This window comes from Dasypus novemcinctus, chromosome 8 (genome assembly GCF_030445035.2).
Source record: "Dasypus novemcinctus isolate mDasNov1 chromosome 8, mDasNov1.1.hap2, whole genome shotgun sequence".
NCBI lineage: Eukaryota > Metazoa > Chordata > Mammalia > Cingulata > Dasypodidae > Dasypus > Dasypus novemcinctus.
In genome coordinates, this window is record NC_080680.1 from 11,515,902 (window position 1) to 11,531,390 (window position 15,489).

At 38.1% G+C, this 15,489-nt stretch overlaps 1 protein-coding gene across 4 annotated transcripts in view; it reads right to left on the reverse strand.

The window, feature by feature from the left end:
• The window catches only part of SPIN1 (spindlin 1), an 88,504-nt gene that overhangs the window by 33,505 nt on the left and 39,510 nt on the right, over nucleotides 1-15,489 (reverse strand). For all 4 annotated transcript variants that reach the window (XM_058301444.1, XM_004481422.5, XM_023585463.2 and 1 more), the window contains one exon: nucleotides 11,061-11,267. In XM_058301444.1, coding sequence (XP_058157427.1) covers nucleotides 11,061-11,112 — 52 coding nt within the window. In that variant the 5' untranslated portion in view covers nucleotides 11,113-11,267. The remainder of the gene's footprint in view (nucleotides 1-11,060; nucleotides 11,268-15,489) is intronic.

The window sequence follows — 15,489 nt, forward strand, 5'->3', positions numbered from 1 at the left end:
GTCAAGCTGGAAATTTGCAAGGGACAGAGACCCAGACTTCACACGACAATTTGGAAATTAAACAGCACACTCTTAGAAAAACAGTGGGTCAAAGAGGAAATCTCAAAAGAAATCAATGACTACCTTGAAACAAATGATAATGATAACACAACATACCAAAATTTATGGGATGCAGCAAAAGCGGTACTGAGAGGGAAATTTATAGCCATAAATTCATATATCAAAAAAGAAGAAAGAGCAGAAATTGAAGAATTAACTGCACATTTGAAGGAATTAGAAAAACAACAACAAAGTAACCCAACAGGAAGAAGAAGGAAGGAAATAACAAAGATAAGAGCAGAACTAAATGAAATAGAAAATAAGAAAGCACTTGAAAAAATAAACAAGACCAAGAGCTGGTTTTTTGAGAAGATCAACAAAATTGACAAACCTTTAGCGAGACTAACAAAGAAAAAAAGAGAAAAGATGCAAATACACAAAATAAGAAATGAGAAAGGTGAAATCACCACTGACCCCACAGAAATAAAGACTATCATAAGAGGATACTTTGAAAAACTATATTCCAACAAAAATGACAATTTAGAGGAAATGGACAAATTCCTAGAAATACATAAGCAGCCCATACTGACAAAAGAAGAAATTGATGATCTTAACAAACCAATCACAAGCAAAGAGATAGAATCAGTCATTAAAAATCTCCCAACTAAGAGGAGCCCAGGGCCAGACGGCTTCACAGGTGAATTCTACAAAACATTCCGGAAAGAACTAACACCAATCCTGTTGAAACTATTCCAAAAAATCGAAACAGAAGGAACACTGCCTAATTCCTTCTATGATGCCAACATTACCCTAGTACCAAAGCCAAACAAAGACACCACAAGAAAGGAAAATTAATTACAGACCAATTTCTCTAATGAACCTAGACGCAAAAATACTTAACAAAATACTTGCTAATCGTATTCAACAACACATTAAACGAATTATACACCATGACCAAGTGGGATTTATTCCAGGTATGCAAAGATGGTTCAACATAAGAAAATCAATCAATGTAATACACCATATAAACAGATTGAGAGAAAAAAACCACATGATTATATCTATAGATGCAGAAAAGGCATTTGACAAAATACAGCACCCCTTCCTGATAAAAACACTCCAAAAGATTGGAATACAAGGAAACTTTTTGAACATGATAAAGAGTATATATGAAAAACCTAAAGCCAACATTGTTTACAATGGCGAAATCCTGAAATCCTTCCCTCTAAAATCAGGAACAAGACAAGGATGCCCATTGTCTCCGCTCCTATTTAACATTGTCTTGGAAGTACTGGCTCGAGCACTGAGACAAGAACCAGATATAAAAGGCATTCAAATTGGAAGGGAAGAAGTCAAAATTTCATTATTTGCAGATGACATGATCCTATATATAGAAAACCCTGAGAGATCTACAACAAAGCTCCTAGAACTCATAAATGAGTTTAGCAAAGTCGCAGGTTATAAGATCAATGCGCAAAAATCAGTAGCATTTCTATACACCAATAATGAGCAAGATCAGGAGGAAATCAAGAAACAAATACCATTCACAATAGTAAATTAAAAAATCAAATACTTAGGAATAAATTTAACTAAAGAAGTAAAAAACTTATACATCGAGAACTATACAAGATTGTTCAAGGAAATCAAAGAAGACCTAAATAAATGGAAGAATATTCCCTGTTCATGGATAGGAAGACTGAATATTATTAAGATGTCTATCCTACCAAAACTGATCTACACATTCAATGCAATCCCAATAAAAATCAACACAGCCTTCTTTAAGGAACTAGAAAAACTAACTATGAAATTTATTTGGAATAAAAAGAGGCCCCGAATAGCCAAAGACATATTGAAAAAGAAAAACGAAATAGGAGGAATCACACTTCCTGACTTCAAAACATACTACAAAGCTACAGTAGTGAAAACAGCATGGTACTGGCATAAGGAGAGACACACAGACCAATGGAATCGAATTGAAAGTTCAGATATAGAACCTCATGTATATAGCCATATAATATTCGATAAAGCCACCAAACCCTCTCAACTGGGAGAGAATGGCCTATTCAACAAATGGTGCCTGGAGAACTGGATAGCTATATGTAGAAGAATGAAAGAGGATTACCATCTCACACTTTATACAAAGATCAACTCAAGATGGATCAAAGACCTAAATATAAGAGCCAAGACCATAAAGACCTTGGAAAGCAGTGTAGGGAAACATGTACAGGACCTTGTAATAGGAAATGGCTTCATGAATATCACACCAAAAGCACGAGCAGCAAAAGAACAAATAGATAAATGGGACTACCTCAAAATTAAAGCCTTCTGCACCTCAAAGGTGTTTGTCAAGAAAGTAAAAAGGGAACCCACACAATGGGAGAAAATATTTGGCAACCATATATCTGATAAGAGACTTATAACTTGCATATATAAAGAACTCATAGATCTCGAAAACAAAAAGATAAACAACCCATTTAAAAAATGGGAAAAAGATTTAAACAGACACTTCTCCAAAGAAGAAATACAAATGGCTAAAAAGCACATGAAAAAATGCTCCAAATCCCTAGCTATCAGGGAAATGCAAATCAAAACTACAATGAGATACCATCTTACTCCCATAAGATTGGCAGCCATGAAAAAAACAGTAGAATACAAATGCTGGAGAGGATGTGAAGAAAGGGGAACACTCATCCATTGCTGGTGGGGATGCAGAAGGATCCAACCATTCTGGAGGACAGTTTGGCAGTTTCTCAAAAAATTATCCATAGATTTGCCATATGACCCAGCAATACCACTGCTGGGTATATACCCATCAGATCTGAAAACAAGGACACAAACCGATATATGTACACCAATGTTCATAGCAGCATTGTTCACCATCGCCAAAAGTTGGAATCAATCCAAAAGTCCATCAACAGATGAGTGGATCAATAAAATGTGGTATATACACACAATGGAATACTACTCAGCTGTAAGAACCAATACACTACAATCGCACGTGATAACATGGATGAACCTTGAGAATCTTATGTTGAGTGAAGCAACCCAGGCATTGAAGGACAAATACTCTATGACCTCAATGATATGAAATAAGTTAACTGCCTCAGAGAGCTAGAGTCTGGAAAAGTGGCTTACTGGAAATCGGGGGGTGGAGGAAGGATGTGAGTTAATGTCTGTAGGGGTGGAATCTGTGATGAGCTGGGGGTAAGTATGAGCACAAAGAAGGGACAAAATGGGGGCAAGGGGTTACCTTCGGGTGGGGTTTTCTGGGTTTGAGGGGGGCTGGGGATGGGAAGAGGGGTAATATGGTCCAAGAAATAGGTGGGAGGGAGGGGCAACATACAAACATGGGAGAGTGCCAGAAGTTCATTGAGAACTGAATGTTGAGTAAAACGTATCAAAGTATAAGTAGGAGGGTTACCTGATTAGGACGCTCAGGGGGTATGGTCTGATGCGGGAGGACTCTGGAGGGAATAGCTGAAGGCTCATTTTGCCAAGGTGGGTTCTACCATTGGGTGGGGTGGACCCATATCCTGGGGAAGACTAATGCCGTCGAATAGAGAGAACTGTATCTCTCGTGAGAAAGGACGGCTCCCAGGGCATTAGACTGGCAGGCGTTGTGGGCCCTAAGGGGAGGGGAAAATGGACGTGCAATGGATGGAACAAAGGTAAATAAGGGGGCAAAAGAGGAGTTATGTGAGAGTACACGAGGATGAATATAAAACAGCTAATATTACACCAAAAACATATAGGGGATGACAGACTAATAATGAAAACCATAAGACAAAACATAGGATAACTAAAAAATTTAGAAAACTGTACAACCTAAAGTATGGACCACATAGTAAGCACAAATGTTCCCTTGTTTGAAAACTATAGTTTCGGAATCTGTACATCAGTTTCAGGAAATATGATATGAATAAGTTAAAAGATTATTGCTGTGGAAGGGAAAAGGTTTTATGGTGGATCTGGGGAAATACTGTATATTGTATATATGAATTTTGGTGATCTAAGACTCTTCTGAAGCTGACATTATGTTGGGATTCACTTTACGGGAAGTTTTCGATCACAGAGTGGTTCAACAATGGCAGCGGAGGAATACTGATATGGGATGTTATTGACAGGATATATATGGTTGACAGGGAGTTATACAGGGCATATGCCCAGGGTATATGGTAATATCTATATATACTCATAGTGGAAACAATTAAAAACAACAGCTGGGGGGGTACTGGGCTCCTGGCCGGGGGGTCACTGTTGTGGGCCCTGGGAGAGCAGCGGCAATCCTCCAGGTGCAACGGCAAGAACCAGGAAGGAAGGAGGGCCCAACAGTGGGCTCTTGATACTAATGGCTACACTTTTGAGCCTATGCACCTGCAATAAGAACAAGGCCTAGAGTAGCATTGTGCCTGGGGGTTTCCTCCTGACAGCCTTCATGTTACTCAAATGTGGCCACTCTCACAGCCAAACTCAGCGTGTAGATGTGATGCATTCCCCCCAGCGTGGGACACGACACCCGGGGATGAGCCTCCCTGGCACCGAGGGATCACTACCACATACCAGCTGAAGAAGCAACTAGAAAATGACCTTGAATTAAAGATTCAATGCGGAACAGCAGAATATACCTATCTACATATAATAACATGACTTCGGGAAGCGGTTTGACCTAATGTAAGGGGGAAATGGAAAAGAGAAATGAGATTATAAGGCTGTGAGTCTCTAAAAAAGAGTCTGGAGGTTGTCAGAAGGAATACCCCTATGTACAACTGAACAGAGTCTAAGAGACAGATAAGGTAGATACAACCCCAGGTATTGGTTCTTTTGAGGGATAAAGAGACCCACGGGTTCTATGGTCATGGCAGAAGGGGTTCACTGCCATGACAGATGGCCCTTCTTTGGAGCTGGTGTTTCTGCATGATGGAAATGGACTCAGAGGGGATCTCTTTTCACAAGACTTGCATGCTACTTTATTGGAATTGTAGTTGGTGCTGGGTTTAAGATATATGTAGGGGATTTGAATCTCTGGACTGATAATATGACACCCAGGCCCAGAGCCTCAACAGACTTCAGCTCCTACACTTTGACTTATTGGACTTACTCCACTCAGCTAACACGGAGTTGAAGAAGGTCAACCACCACAACATGGAGCCTAGAGTGTCTACAACTAGAAGCGGGAAGAGTGCATCCAGTACCCATGTGGAATCTAAGCCCTCACTTGACATAGGTGTGCAATGGACACAACCAATCCAATGTCCACAGAGAAAATGTGGAATGGGTGTGGGAACGGTAGCCATGGGGGCTGCTGGGTGTGGGGAACGGGAGGAAGAGATGAGATGTGGAGGCGTTTTCGGGACGTGGAGTTGTCCTGGATAGTGCTTCACGGACAATTACGGGACACTGTAGATCCCCCCAGGGCCCATTGGATGGAACGTGAGAGAGTCTGGGCTATGATGTGGACCATTGACTGTGGGGTGCAGTGATGTTCAGAGATGAACTTACCAGGTGCAATGGATGTATCACGATGATGGGAGAGAGTGTTGCTGTGGGGGGAGTGGGGGGCGGGGGCGGTGGGGTTGAATGGGACCTCATATATTTTTTTAATGTAATTAAATAATAATAATAATAATAAATAAATATTTTTTAAAAAATGAAAATTAAAAATTGGAAAAAAAAAAGATGCAGCAAAAAGACACAGAAGACAGACAACCGGGGGAGGGGAGGGGAATTAAATAAAATAAAAATAAATCTTAAAAAAAAAAAAAAAGAAAATACCCACAAATACTGACGCCTGAAATTCCCAATAATGTAAGTGAAGTCCACCAGGCAGCAAAGCCTACTTCCACATGCACAACTTCCAATCAGCTTTGTTTCTTGTTCCACAATATAGATGGATCACCCAAAGCTCACCAGAGATGTGAAGAAAGTCTCCAAATGAAAGAGACTAAAAGCAAACAGACACAAATTCATAAGAAGCATAAGATTCAAGAAAGACTTAAAAAATATAATTTATATTCTCAGAGGAAGGTATTTGCATTTATTAGAACCTAAAAATGCTCACTGGGTTTTTAATAATTTTTTTAAGTGAAAAGGTTAAAAAAATAAAATTAATAAACTCCTTTAGGAGGTAGCATATGACAAAAATGAAAACTGGAGGGAAAAAAATAAGGAAAATACAAGTCACCTAAAAGGCCTAACATTCAATTAGCAAGCATTTTAAAGACAGAAAATGAAATAGACAAAGTAATATAAGAATATTTCACACAGTTAAAGAATGAGTCTAAAGACCAAAAAAGCCCAGAATAATAAATGAAAAAGACCTACACTAAAATACATTATCATAGAACTTCAGAACATATAAAAAGACAATTCTACAAGTTTCCAGAGAATAGGAAAAACGACTAGACATGCAAAAGATAAAAAGAAAATGGCACCCAACTTCCCTGAATAGCAACACTGGAATCTCAAAGACAACGGAAGGGAAAGTATTTCAAACCTAGAATCTTTTACCAGCCAATGGATTAAGCATGATGACAGAGTAAAGACAATTTCAATGAAAGATCTCAAAAAAATTATCTTCTATGTGCTATTTTGAAAAGCACTGAAAATTTTAAACATGCACAAAAGTAGAGAGAATAATATAAATGAATCACCATATGTCCCATTCATAGCTTTAAGAATCAACTCCTACTGTAAACTCCTGGAAGTTTCTTGAATATGTACATGCTTCAGCAAAACCAGAGTACACACAAAATGGGGGAAGGCATATACTCCAGGAAACAGGAATATCCAACATAAAAGACGGAAAAAGGAATTCCTAAAATGACCATACTGCAATGTATCTAGAGAGCAATCAGCAGATTAGAAAAGGTAAGAAAAATGTCTCCAAGAAAAACATGAGAAGATGGATTATTTATCATCACATTTGACTTTGAAGAAATGACACTGAGGAGTTTTACAAAGCTGTTGGAGGTATGAGACCAAGTTTCAAAGAAATTTAAGCAAATAAAAAAATCATTATGCTTTAGGTTAAAAATATGTTATTAAGAAAAGATAATCATACTGCATTAGTTGGCTCAACAGTGTTTTTTTATTTCTACAGTACTTGTAATAGAAACAACAAATATTATTTTAGCCCAAAACATTGCTGGGGGACCAGTGGGAATGGAAGCTGTTATGTGAAAGAGACAAAATCCTCAATAGAAGTCAATACCTAAAATCTCATGGGGAAATCAAGAAAATTTGTATATCCATGTTATTTACCAAATTATGATGGCAAAAATCAGAATGAGTTAAGTATTACCTCTGGAGCACTTACTGTTTCTGTTCTGTTATAAGCCTTTTAACAACACTACTTGACATTCTCAACTATGAGATTTTTATCATTAAATTTTTATTATTATCATCACTTAAGGAAAAAAAAGATTTAAAATAAATATGGCAAGTTACGATTTGTTAAATCAGAGTATCCGGTGGATGAATATCTAAAGTACTTCATAAATGAAAAAAAGAATAAAAAAAGAAAATATTACAACCTTTGGTAAACTAGTAAGAATGGAAGCTAACACTATGGGAAAAAATATGCAGGGAAAAATCATCCCATAACAGTACTTGTCACCTAGTGCATATAGGAATAAACTACTACTTTAATAGCCAATTAAATTCCAAAATAATTATATAAACCTAGTTATTTTCAAAGTAGAAACCTATTAAAATAGAAAGTAGAAGTATGTTAAACTAAATGAAGAGAATGTAAAAATTCAACTTACAAATTTTTGTTAATCACGCACCCTCTATGTCAAACAGAGTCAAGTACTGGGAGTCGTGGCATACATTGGGAGTTGCCTACCCAATCTATGATCCCTCCCCTTGAACTTGAACTTGTGTGGGCCTCTGACACTGCCTCAATGAACAGAGCGTGGGAGAAATGACACTGATTTCCAAGGCTAGGATAGAAGGGGCCATGTGCTTCTGCCATTTTCTCTTAGCACATTAACTCTGGGACTCTGGGAGCCTTCAACCAGAAGGCTCGATGTGAAAAGACCACCCCAGAAGAGAGATGTCCCAGGAGCCCGGCTGCTAAAGTCCCCAGCTATTTATGCTTTGCTAGCCCAAGCATCAGGCATGTGAGGGAAAATTCTTTGACACGGACATGGTCCCATACCAACTCTGGCATGGCTTCTTATTGCATGAGACAAATAAACCTCTTATTGTGTGAATTTTCTGTTATTTACAAATTGATATACAATTGATTTACAATTGATATAGCAATTAAAAGCAATATAGGGGAGATGTAGCTCAAGTGGTCAGCCTGCTTTCCATTTACGAGGTCCAATGTTTGATCATTGGTCCCTTCAAAAAACAAAACAAGCAAACAAAAAAACCCTCTCTCACTGGGGAGCAGATGTAGCTCAGTGGTTCAAAGCATGCTTCCTACATATGAGGTCCTAGGTTCAATGCCCAGGACCTCCTTAAGAAAAAAAAAAACCAAGCAAAAAGAAAACACATTTGTCAATTTTAACAGGAAGGATTACAAGACTTAATTTTATAAGCAAAACCTAACAAGTGCTCAGCAATCTTTCCAAATTAAAGTATACTATGCGTAGTGAAAATAAATAAATGACCCCACGGTCACATATACTAAAATATCTATGAATGGGTCAACCAGAATTAGCAGAATATCTACTTTGTTTTTAGCTCTATGGCATATGCTCTAATAAAGAAAAATAAGGAAATGTAAAATTCTGGTTAGGATTAACAATCCCCACTTTTAAAAAATTGACATAGTTTAGCTCCCTCAATTACTTATATCATACTACACATCACTTTACTCAGCCTCGTTTCTTCCTATTAAGAGAATGACTTCAAAATCAATAATAAAGTAAACAGGAATGTTGTATTTGGTGGGTGTGGGAAGTAAAACACTTTGGAAAATGGATCACCTATTTCAAATAAGAGAGATCTGAGGGGTTTTATTCTACAAGAATCTGAACCATTTTTTCCATTTAATGAGATGAAAAAAATTTTCTTGGAAGCAGTATGATCAATAATAGTATCTGTATTCAGCTACAGTAGGCATCTAGCTAAGCACTTGACACAAATTATTTCTTTTATTCCTTATAACTCTATTAGATACATACTATTAATGATCCCATTTTGTAGGTGAGAAAAACCAAGGCTCACGAAGACAAAAAAACGTGCCCAAGTTTACATAGTGTCTTCATGAGTTTATGCTCCACTGGTCTGGGAGGTCTTAGTTCAAAAAGGAAGAGAGTTTCTACCAGGAAACAATGATTCCCTTGAACTGAAAGTCAAGTCTGCTACCCAGCCACTCTGGCCTCCTCCTGCCCCTGAATCAACAGACAAGGGAAGGTTAACAGTGCTGGCTGGGGCGATTAATCCTGATTATCAAGGGGAAATAGGAGCACTACTATACAATGGAGGGAAGGAAGAATTTACCTGGAACACAAGAGATCCCTTAGGACATCTCTTTATTCAAGTCAATGGGAAACTGCAACAACCCAATAGAGGCAGGACTAAAAATGGCCTATACCCTTCAAGAATGGAGGTTTGCGTCACTCAACCAGGCAAAGAATCACAACCATCTGAGGTGCCTGCTGAGGGTAAAGGGAATGTGGAATGGGTAGTGGAAGAAGGTAGCTTATAAATATGGTACGACTACAGGACCAACTGCAGAATCAAAGGCTGTTAATGGTTCTAAGTATTTCTTCTTGGTTTTGTTATGAATGCGGGTGTATGTATACATAAAGCAAACATCTGATTTCTTCCTTTATCATGTCATATAAGTTGCATTAACTTTATGTCATAGTATTTAAGTTATAGGATATCAAGTTTAAGAGTGGACATTACACAAGGACTTGCATCCTCTTCTGGAGAAATGGTTAGTGCATTTCTGGTTCTACGCAGAAGAGCTGAAATTATATTGGTGAAAGTACGGCTATGTTATGGCCTTTATTTATCTAGAGATTAAGTATGGTTTAAGGAGATGTATATGGGTGCCAGGTTAACAAGGGGTAGACTGTGATGGTTAACGTCATATGTAAACTTGCTAGGTTATGGTGTCACTATTATGAATAATGAATAATGATTAAGTCAGTATTCATAAAGGAGAACGTAAAATCAAAAAAGTGATCAGAAAACTTAAAATCTTAATCCCTATCGCTTTTCTACAAAGGAACTTCAAATACTTTAATAAATAAATATAAGAAATATTTTAAAATCACATAGCAACCTTTTTCTAAGACAATTGTTTTGCTAAAATGATTCAGATTCATTTATTAAAGAACCTTATTTTTTTTCCAACATTCAAATGTTTCTGGGTTAGAAAAAAATATGAATCTCAAATAAAATATTACATATCTATTTTATAGTGCATCGTATAAGATTTTTAATTTTATTTTTAGGGGAGTAAAAATCAGGCCAAGTCTAAACTTCTAGGTCCACGGGCTGTATGCCACAAAAATAAGAATTAGTGTACATTCTATTAAACATTCACTTCATTTCCAAGCCAGTAAGATTTCTTCATATAAACAAGCAAGTAAACACGAGTTTATCTTTTTTCCTTTAAAACTGTTATCAACATTGTGAATCTAACTAAATCTAATACTCACCTTTCATTTTTCTCTTAAAAAGAAATTATAAACTCTTTCATTTTTCTATCCTTATACCAAACAGATATCTTCAATTCACTTACTAAATTTACTGGGCATCTAATAACTTGCTAGAAGGTGAGAGACTGGAGGGGGGTCGGGGAACACGACTAAGATGATCCCTGACTTTCAAGAAACTATAAACCTGTTTATTCACAGGTATGTATGTGAGTAACTACCATATTTTTGTCTTCTTATGAAATATAGGAAATTGCAAAACTTCAGGAACAGCAAACGAACTGCTAAGTCTTATGTGAAACTTCTCCTCAATTTTATACTTATGTTAAATTTACTAAACTAAAATACGCCTAGAACAATCAATACTTTTACACTGCACACATTCACAGTGCCTACCTGCATCAGCTCTGGACCGCTGGCCGGGTGTCTTTCCAAATGGGGTCTTCATTCATCTGTATTTAAGTGAGCAGCAGAGCTGCTGGACTAGGGTGAAAATTCAGTAGCCTCCAATTTGAAACTTTTCACAGAATTTCAATGTTCTTATTAATCATCCAAGAGTCTCTTTTACAAGTTCAGCAAAAATACTTGAAGCATACAAGCACTCTGTAAAATAGTGAAATAACAGTTCGTTACTACAGAATCAAAAGAATAAAATTATGCCAAATGAGACATAAAGTATAACATAAAATTTTAAATACAAGCATTAGCTAAAATGCACTTTGCCCATACACATTTAATTTTGTTTCCGAAGAACTGGATTTCTAAAGCAGAAGAGAGGAAAGGAGGTGCCGGACATTTAAGTGAGGAAGTCTACAACACCGGTAATACAGATCCAGAGGTAAAGCTCCTCAGCAATTAACTGGAACACATTATTGCTGCTTGGCTCCACCCCGCTGTGCCCCAATCCATTCTGCTGTAGAGCGAGGAAAGGATGGAAGCTGTGGCTTTCTGTCCCATCTCTTTAATGGGACAGAAAGCACGAGAGTATGGAAGTGGGCAATGTGGACGCGGGGGAGCAGAGTAGAGTGGAATGGCACTACACAGGCAGATCAAGTTAAAGAAAGGTCAACGGCTCAGGTTGTAGGTCAAGGGCCAGTGGCCTTCCCAGACTCCACTGAGCAAGAGAAAGGATTTTAGCCAACAAGATTTTGCTCTTTGCCTGATGCTCCCAACCGCCCAGAAAACCAGAGGAAAAGCTCTAGTAACTGAGGAGGAGCCACAAAGAAACTTCTTCACCCATGTAAATATTAAGTTATTTTATGGAAATAATCTGCCATTTAAACCAAATTTAGTTCCAGAAAGTTTAGTCCACATAGGAAACACATTTCATATATGTTCACATAAGACATGAGATGGTCTACCGCAAATCTCACAGAACCACATGACATCATTCAGTTCCTTTATCAGTCTTATCTCCAACCTACCGCGATGTGTTCAGATTTAAGAGAGACTAAAATGTAACAAGACAGAATTTTAAAGAGTCTAATTAAGCAGAAAAGAATAGATTTACTGCTAAAAATTCTTAACTAAACAAAAATTTTTCCATTTTTTCATTCATATGTATAATTCATTCATTCATTAAATATATATCAAGTGGCTATTGTTCAAAGCTTAGGGTAGGAGAGACACAACAAAAAATCAGGGAAGTGGACGTGGCTCAACTGATAAAGAGAGTCCGTCTACCATGTGGAGGGTCCAGGGTTCGATCCCAGGGCCTCCTGGCCCGCGTGGTGAGCTGGCCTACGCACAGTGCTGCTGTGCACAAGGAGTGCCGTGCCATGCAGGGGTGTCCCCACATAAGGGTGCCCCACGCACAAGGAGTATACCCCGTAAGGAGTGCCACCCCGTGTGAAAAAAGTGCAGCCCGCCCAGGAGTAGCACCACACACACGGAGAGCTGATGCAGCAAGATGACTCAACAAAAGAGAGACATAGTTTCCCAGCGCCACCAGATAATGCAAGCAGACACAGAAGAACACACAGGGAATGGACACAGAGAGAAGACAATGGAGGGAAGGGGAGAGAAATAAAAATGAATCTTTAAAAAAAAATCTATATCAATATGTCAAATAGCCAACAAGTAATCACAAAAATACTTGTTATATATATATTACCTAACATATAGCTCTGAGAAAAATAAAGAATAGCTTTATTTGGAGTAATTCAGGGTTTGAGAGGTCTCTAGGGTTCGAATGCTCTTTAATAAGAGTTATGTCCAGGCTGCCTCGCCCCTGCAAATTACCTAAGGAGGCCAAGTCTCAGATGAATGTAATCAGGACAACTGGCTGGTCACCCATCAGACCACTCAGATTACATGGCAAACCTTACATTCCTCTTTACCTCATGCATCACCAGAAATCCAACCATCCCTCATTCAACTATCACCCCTATTCATTCCCTAATGTGACCCTGTCACCCTTTATCCCCTGCCTGCCCAAATTACTCCATGGCCTTCTGCAAGGCAAATTCTGCATTTAGTAAATATGACCCTAACTTTATTCCCCAACAGCTTTCAAATGGTGCTTTATATTCCTCACTGCCTTTCTCTTACCCCTAAAACCCCAACCTGGATGCATGTACCTATTACAGTCATCTATCTACTAACTTCCTGCTCATAAATGCATGTATTTATTGAAGATTTTGGTACCTAGTTTACTTTCTTTCCACCATTATTCCCATCAACATTCTTGGCAATCCCAACATGCACACATATGATCCATTCAACACTCTGGCTCCTAAGTTCTTTGACATCCTATTTTCAAACTACCTACCCCACACATCCAGCCACCTATTTCCACCGTCACAACCCAGACTTTATCATCAGCAATAACTGCAACACCTCCAAAAGCTTTATTTCAAGCATCCCAAACTCAAAATTACCTCTTATCACTCCAGCTTTCTTACTGTAACACTCCTAACAATTTTTTAATTTAACCTATTGGCTTTTATCATTTGTTCACTGTTTCACTATTCTCCTCAGAATCTAACTTCTCTCATTACTCAACTTAGATTCCATAAATGGCCAATCACTATAGTTACTTCCTCCCTTGCTTACCTCTATTTTCTTATCCTTTTCTTTCTGTGGCCTTTGTGTAGCAAAATCCTATCTCAACTCCCTGCCTACTATGCCAAAGTTTGAGCAGGCAAACCTGGCTGGGAGAAGAAAAAATAAACAAACACAAAACTTCTACAAATTTACAATATCTTATCTCAAGTGAGTTTTCAACACTACTCCAAACTCAGCAGATAAGTTTACCTACTGAGAAGACAGATACAAACAAGTGAGAACTACTCATCTTCCCACCTCCAATTTTTTCATCTGCTTGGTATCCTTTACTCCTGTAACAACACATCAACTAACACTTTTAAGTTTAGCCCTTTCCCTGGTTTAGTAAACAAGTCTTTGTCCTCTGCAATGATTTCTCTTACCAGTAAAATATTCCCATCAGCATGAAATACATAATTGTAGAATTTTCCAATTTCTAAAAACATCCTATGACCCCAACCCGTTTCTCTGCTCCTCATTAGAAACAAAACTCCTTCAAAGACTGAGGAACATTTAAATCTACTTTCCACTTGATTAATATTTTCACGTTGACCTTGTTAATGAACTGTTAAAACACGCAAGACAGAAGTTGAAAGAAGAGTTGCAGTGAGGAAAGATGCAAGAAGCTTCATGAATAATGTAACATGTAAAAAGAATGAAAATTCTGATGAGAGTCCTTCCCAGTTTTTAAGTTGAAATTAGTATATCAACCACCTAGTTTCATCCCAGAATACCAGCAGGAAATACAAACACAGAGGAAAAGGAAAATACTAAAGGGTGCTAACTACTGAAATCCTGGTTTCAGTGGTTGCCAAATAATACTTTTAAAATTCACATGAATTAAAGCTTTCCTAAAACAAGTTACACTCTTCTTTCACTGGAAACAGCTAAATTTTTAAATTTCTTACACATACCATTTTACCTTAAGTGATTCTACTAAGTGTTAATTCTATAAAGAGACAAACTGAAGGGAAACCGTTAAAAAAAAAACAAACTTTACTGAGACACAAAATCTATTTATATAGAATGGGAATTAAAGTTTTTGTTTTTTTTTTAAGTGTTATGGAAAATGTTATCAGTGGAGGTTAATTACAAGATGATAAAAAAAGACAGTTCCCAGGGGAGAACCATCAATAGATGCTTAAATCATTAAAGACTGCTGGAGAACATAACGCTTGCATAGTATCAAAGGATAACCAATAGATTATTTAGTAATTATAAAGAGAAATGGAGAGATCTGGCAGTCACCAACTAAACAGGATCAAACTTAGTTTACAGGAAATACAGGGGATGGATAACTAAGTTAATACCATGAAAAAAAAAAAACCAAATTTAAGAGTGTATTTTCTACAAGACAAATGGGCTTACACTCTAAAGTCCATGTCATTAAGGAAAAAAAGAGAGACTAAAAGGATACAATAATTAAGAGCAATTAATAAACCTCTAATGGGGAAACGGACTTGGCCCAGTGGTTAGGGCGTCCGTCTACCACATGGGAGGTCCATGGTTCAAACCCCGGGCCTCCAAGCCGTGTGGAGCTGGCCCACGCGCAGTGCTGATGCACGCAAGGAGTGCCCTGCCACGCAGGGGTGTCCCCTGCGTGGGGGAGGCCCACCACGCTCAAGGAGTGCGCCCATAGGGAGAGCCACCCAGTGCGAAAGAAGGTGCAGCCTGCCCAGGAATGGCGCCGCCCACACTTCCCATGCCACAACAGCAGAAGCGGACAAAGAAACAAGACGCAGCAAATAGACACAGAGAACAGACAACTGGGGAAGGGGGG